Below are 6,535 nucleotides of genomic sequence, written 5' to 3'. Positions count from 1 at the left end.
AGAATGGTTTGTTTGATGCTAGTATAAAGTACTGTCTCACAGACAGTACTTTGGGTTAAGTTACTTGAAGACCGACGGGTTAACATCACTGCTAAGGAACTGCACTATTGATTGTCTTCAATAAAGTCTTCTCTCCGTAAGAAATTTGGTCAGCATATTTATTTTATGTATTAGAGTAATCTAATACATTGGCGAGCCACCCAAGAACGGTTAAGCCAAATACAGCAAAATCTAACAATTTGGCGAAGCCAGCCAGGAGAGACTGAAAAGAGGAAAACTCATCAACTGCAACAAGAAATGAACTGAAGAATCTTGGAGAATCTACAGTTAAAGCTGAAGATAAACGGATTTTGTTTGTGGACGAGTCCTGGATCTACATATTGTATCTGTGGACACACTTTATTTTAATCAACTGGATCTCATCTCAAAGATCCTAGTTTGGTGAGTGAAACTTATCAGCTCTCTTAAAGAACCCTTAAAAGAAACATCTTTTATAAGTAACCATTAAAGTAAGCAGATCGACCTGTATATGTAGTGCAGTAATAAACTAAATACAGTGATAGTATTGCTGAAATTTCAGGCTTTTTCTTGATATTTGCAGAAATTGTTAAAGAAACAATTTGGTCCATTTGTCAAAAGATTTTGAAAGAGCAGTGGAAATTTTAGGCTTAGTCCATTCTCAGGGTACTTGTAGGAATTATTTAAACAATTTGGTCCTTTCTCATGGAGATTGTAGGAATTGTTGAAAATAATTTGGTCCATTTCCCCAGGGGACTGTAGGAGCCGTAAAATAGTTTGGGACTGATGTTGCTGCAAGAATTAGGAATTCTTGACTGGGTGCTAATTCAGTAGCCACTATTTTAATTTTGAAAGTAACAGAGCCTTCTGTGATACGACAGAAATCTTAAAAACATTGTAGGTTTGGTTAGTTTTCTGGAGTTTGTATGAACTGTTAAATAATCATTCTGGTCCAATCACTAAGATTATGCAGAAGCAGAGCTTGGTCCATTCTCAGCTGTGATTGTAGAGATTGAAAAATAACAGTTTAGCTTATTTGTCCAAAGATGGTTAGGAGCCATATAAAGCAAACATAAAAAGTTTGAGACTGATATTGCTGCAAGAATGAGGAATTCTTGACTGTGGGCTAATTCAGTAGCCATTATTGTAATTTTAAAAATTCTAACTGTGTTACAATATGATGGCATAAAACTGAAAGCTGTTTGCCTTAGGTTTAAGGATACAGTGAGATTTAAGCACATTGTATTAGGGACAAATCCTAAAGAAAGTTACTTAGCCTTCTAAGATAATGCTCAAAAAGAATTGTTATTAGACAGAAGCTTTCAGGCAATTTTAGGCTTGATTCTTGCTTTGAAGATTGTAGAAACTGTGAAAAAATAATTCTGGTCAAATCACTAAGATAATGCAGAAGCAAAGCTTGACACATTCTCTGTTGGGATTGAAGAGATTGTAAAAGTAATAGTTTAATACATTTGTTCAAAGATTGTTAGTAGCCAAATAAGATTTGGGACTGAAAGAATGAAAGTGGTAATTTAGTAGCCACTATTTTAGCTTTGAAAAAAATGTTGAATAATGAAAGTGCTAATTTAGTAGCCACTATTTTAGCTTTGAAACAAATGTTGAATCTGTCTATGTATTTGTAATGGTTTAACAGACTGCTGTTAATTTAAATTTGAATAAGCACCTTTATTAGCTCTAACACCTTTTGTTCTGTTTCACACCTCTGAGAGCACTGTCCTGTACTTCCCATGGCTGAGTCTTCAAGAAACTATGCTAATGGAGCTACCCTGAGAACAACATCAGAAAAACATGGAACAGAACCTCCATGTGTTACCATTGACCAGATGTTGGAGAATTTGAATGCATATTTAGACAAAAGGCTGGGACTGAGGAAGTGTCGTGATGATGTATGCAAGAAGTACAGCATCAAGCACTCAGGGAGTGGATTATGGGCATTGCCGGACATTAAAAGGGCTTATGGAAAGACACAGCGCTTATGCACAACCACCAAGAAGGATGGATTGTCTGTGATTTTGGTTAAGCAAATTCTTCAACATGAGCATAAGTGTGAGACTGACAGATTGGAACGTGAGAACAAAGCGGAGAAAGCTAAAGTTCGAGCACTGGCTGAACAATTGCAAAACTTAAAGACGCATAAAGAAAGACTGGAAAAGGAAAACAACAAGCTATTGACTTTGATCTCCAAACAGCTGGAATCAAGATCTTCAAGCAGCTTTGTTGACAGTGAGGCTGATCTTTCTATCAACACCTGTGTTCATGACCCAGTGAACTCAAAGATTAGATTAGCTCCTGTGATTGTCAAACACAGAAGGACTAACGTTGAAATTGACAATGAGGAGGGCTATGAAGACAATGGAGAGAGACGAACTCGCACTGTGACAAAAGTGGTAAAGAAGTATGTTCCATACAGGACATACCATCCAGCTACTCCAGAGCAAGTTGACAAATGGTCAAAAGAGCTGCCAGATGTATACAAACAACCACAAAAGGTTTGGCATTTTCTTCAACGACTGCAGAAAATCTACATTTTACATCCACTAGACGGTGTGATGATTCTTAATGTCACCCTAAGAGACAGTGACCAAAAGAGACTCACAGAAAGTGTTGAAAGAAGGATTGGTGAATCACAAGAAAACACAGAGGATGGATGGGAAGCCATAAAAAACTTCTTGTTTGAACAGAAACCTGCAGAGGTCAATTGGGCAAGAATTACCTCATGCATGCAGAAAACTGGAGAAAGTGTTGTAGAGTTTGAAGAACGCTTCAGACAAATATGGACGGAACATTCTGGTCTGAATACAAGTGAAGATCTTGACAAAGACACTGGAATACCCCTGAAAACAGCATTTGTCAACGGACTCAATCCTGAGATTTCTAAAGATCTTAAAATCAGGTATGATGACTGGGACAGCACTGTAACAACTTTCATCCAGATTGTTGAATGGTCAGCTAAACTGGAGAGAGCACAAGATGTCAGACTCAGATCTTTGCAATCCAAACGTTTGTTTTACAACAGCAGAACAATTGAGGATGAACAAAAAGAAAGTGAGTATCAGAGATACTCAAAACTACGAACTAAAGGAAGATGCAGGAATTGCAATGAAGAAGGACACTGGGCCCGTGAGTGCAAGCTCAGTTTAAAACATCAAAGCCATGATGATGACCACCTGTTCAAGCAGTTTCAGCAGCTAACAATACAGCAAAAACAGACTCTGCTAAATGCTGTATAGCCGCAGGGAAACTGAAGAACCTCTCTCTGCAGCACCAGCTAGTGACGTCTTTTCCAGAAGCTGATGAACTGAATGTGTATGCAAACAATAAGGTAAAAGCTGACACAGAAGTCTCAACAGATGAAAACAAGTTTGATGTCCTAGTAGATGGTGTTGCCAAACAAGCCGTAAAGGAGAGAGGTGAACATACAGCGGCATTAAGACAGCTTCAGCAAGATCACCGATCATTCTTAGACAGAATGCAGACTGCAAATAAAAATTCAACAAAAGAAATGCTGATGGACGATGCAAAAGAACTGCGTGATGACAACCAATGCAGTATGGATGGAAACAGACTATGCCCTTTTGAACATGCCCCAAGCCAGCCCATGTCCACTGAAAACCTGACATCTGACAGCCTTGTCCAAAATGAAGCAAGACTCAGCCTGGCCGTACATAAGGACATTAATCAAGTTTTGTCACCTCTGAAGAGGGGCCATTGTTTAGAGCCCAGTAAATGGGTAAAGACAGGACAACCTCAGAAACTACCACTAAAATCCAAGTGGAAAAGCTCACTTGAGAAAGTTTTAGTATCTGATTCAATAATTAATGTTCAGGGACTTGATGAATGGATCAACGTAAGTTTGCCTAGAGACGAGGGATAGATGACAGTAGTGTTTTTCAGAGTCCAGATATGGCGGGACTAGAGTTTTTAGGCTCTAGCTTGTCGCCTGAGGATGAAGACATTAACCACCACTGATAAACACTGTAGTGTCCTGTCAATATTATATAGGGACAGTTTCTATAGGCAGTTTGAAAATTTCTCTGAAATCTTTTTCTGGGCAAGATACGTTTCCCTTTTCCCTTTTGTGTGATTGCAGGTGTTCCAGAGGATGACCAGAGACACACAACACCAGACACCTAGATGAACACACCTGAACATCCACAGAACACAACCACATCCTGCTACTTCTACAACATCACAACTTCAAATAGAAATGGACTCAGGCATTTGAGGAAATGCAAGCTTCACCATGACTTCTTATTCTGTCACTTTAAGTTATATAGCCTGTATTGCAGATTTCTGTATACATGATTAACTTGTTTTATGATCAAATATGATCAGAGGAGGGATTGAAAGATTATGTGCATTTTAGTTCACTTGCATTTACATTGATTAAACTCTGATGTGATATGATGGGGTGACCTGTGCCTCGACCCCCACAAACTGATAGGTGTGAACTAAATGACCCTTTTACAATCTCAATGGGTATTAGCAAAACAACAGCTGAAACATCTGAAGAGGGTCCTGCTGAGCTTCGTAAACAGAATGGTTTGTTTGATGCTAGTATAAAGTACTGTCTCACAGACAGTACTTTGGGTTAAGTTACTTGAAGACCGACGGGTTAACATCACTGCTAAGGAACTGCACTATTGATTGTCTTCAATAAAGTCTTCTCTCCGTAAGAAATTTGGTCAGCATATTTATTTTATGTATTAGAGTAATCTAATACATTGGCGAGCCACCCAAGAACGGTTAAGCCAAATACAGCAAAATCTAACACAGTTCATGCTAATCTTCTAGCATCATCACATGGTTTTATATCTTGATAGTTCATCAACATGTATGATATAAGCTTTTTTAATCAATTTTTCTAAATTTTAATCACAGTTGATTAAGTTGGCTGTAAGAAAATTTACTTTTATATGCAAAAAAACATATTTTGTGAAAAAAACATGCTTTTCACGGCACCATGAGTTCCTGACCTTCATGGTCAAGGGGAAATGGAAGGGGCTTGAAAACAAAATTGTTATAGAGTGGTATATATAATCAGTTGTCTAGATTCAAGCGGTGTCTCACATTACCCCATTTCCCCTATGTGTTTCTGGCATATATGTGGAAATATATCTTTCTGACATATATGATTCTGACAGATATCTTGACCTATATGATTCTGAAATATAAGGGACATATGATTCTGACGTTTATCGGAGATAAATATGGATACATATATGTTTATGAAATATTTGGGACATTTATTTGTCATACACATAAGGGTTGTATACCTTTTTGGCATATATGTGGACAAATATGTTTCTGACATATATGGGACATATGTGTTTCTGGCGTATATGTGGACATATGTTATGCATAAATGACATATATGTTTCTGGCATATATGTTTCTTACAAATATCGGACATATATGTGTTACACATTTAGGGGACTTGTATGTTTCTGGCATCTATTAGACATATATGTGGTTTACATATATTGACATATGTTTCTGACATAAATGGGACTTTTGTGTTTCTGGCATATATGTGGACATTAATGTGTTATGCATACATGGGACTTATATGTTTTTGGCATATATGTGGACATATATGATTCTGAAATATATGGGACATACAGTTGAAGTCTGAATTATTAGCCCCCCTGTTTATTTTTTTCCCCCAATTTCTGTTTAACGGAGAGAAGATTTCTTCAACACATTTCTAAACATAATAGCTTTAATACCTCATTTCTAATAACTGATTTATTTTATCTTTGCCATGATGATATGGCCATTTATGTTTCTGGCATATATGTGGACATATATGTTTTTTGCATATATATGTCATATATGTGCTATAAATATAGGGGACATATATGTTTTTGACATATTAGGGACATGTTTGTGGCATATAAGTGGACATGTTTCTGACATAGAACGTATGTTTCTGACATGTATGGGACATATTTGTTTCTGGTATATAAATGATTTATGTTTCTGACAAATATAGGACATATGTGTTTCTGGCATATATGTGACATATGTTATACATACAGGGGATATATATTGGTTTTGACATATATGTGGACATATAGCCTATGTTTCTGGCATGTGGACATATGTGTTGGGGAAATATATGTTTCTGACAATATATAGACAATATAAAAGTCTACATTTGAAGTGGATCATTAACTTTCATCAAAGTTGCCCTAAAATTATAGAATAACACCCATTATTGTCTTAGGGGAAATTTGAAAAACTTGTTTGATTCACTTCAAATGCTCATAAACTTCAAAGTGCAAGAACTCAAACTGGATCCTTGAGCAAGTCAAGGGTGAGTAGCCTAAATTATATAAATTATGAGTTTTTTGCATGAACTATCCACTTTAGAATGCATATACTCCAAGCGTCAATGCAGAGCTGCAAATCAGTATTGTTCAAGCTGCTCGCTGCCTCCATCTCGCGGTCACCCGAAAGTGGAGCATCAAGTCTGTCTGCAACGAATCTGCGA

General features: G+C 37.1%; 1 protein-coding gene and 1 long non-coding RNA gene across 2 annotated transcripts; both read left to right on the top strand.

Annotated features, from left to right (window-relative positions):
- The first annotated feature begins 52 nt into the window (after window positions 1-52).
- On the top strand, window positions 53-4,719 carry LOC147843152 (uncharacterized). The gene is made up of 2 exons (XR_015496124.1): window positions 53-441; window positions 4,130-4,719. It is a non-coding gene; the product is annotated as an uncharacterized LOC147843152 (long non-coding RNA).
- On the top strand, window positions 53-4,719 carry LOC148679678 (uncharacterized). The gene is made up of 2 exons (XM_088651053.1): window positions 53-1,553; window positions 1,609-4,719. Exon 2 carries the CDS (start codon window positions 1,767-1,769, stop codon window positions 3,267-3,269), a length of 1,503 nt encoding a protein of 500 aa, XP_088507179.1. The 5' UTR covers window positions 53-1,553; window positions 1,609-1,766; the 3' UTR covers window positions 3,270-4,719.
- Window positions 4,720-6,535: the final 1,816 nt, after the last annotated feature.

Source organism: Danio rerio, chromosome 7 (assembly GCF_052040795.2).
Source record: "Danio rerio strain M-AB ecotype USA chromosome 7, GRCz13ab, whole genome shotgun sequence".
Taxonomy (NCBI): domain Eukaryota; kingdom Metazoa; phylum Chordata; class Actinopteri; order Cypriniformes; family Danionidae; genus Danio; species Danio rerio.
Note: the sequence above shows the minus strand (reverse complement) of the source record. Positions and strands in the feature narration are given on the sequence as shown.

What these genes read in the sequence shown, in the direction of transcription:
- LOC148679678 (XM_088651053.1), top strand. Translation starts at nt 1,767, where the DNA reads ATGGCTGAGTCTTCAAGAAACTATGCTAATGGAGCTACCCTGAGAACA.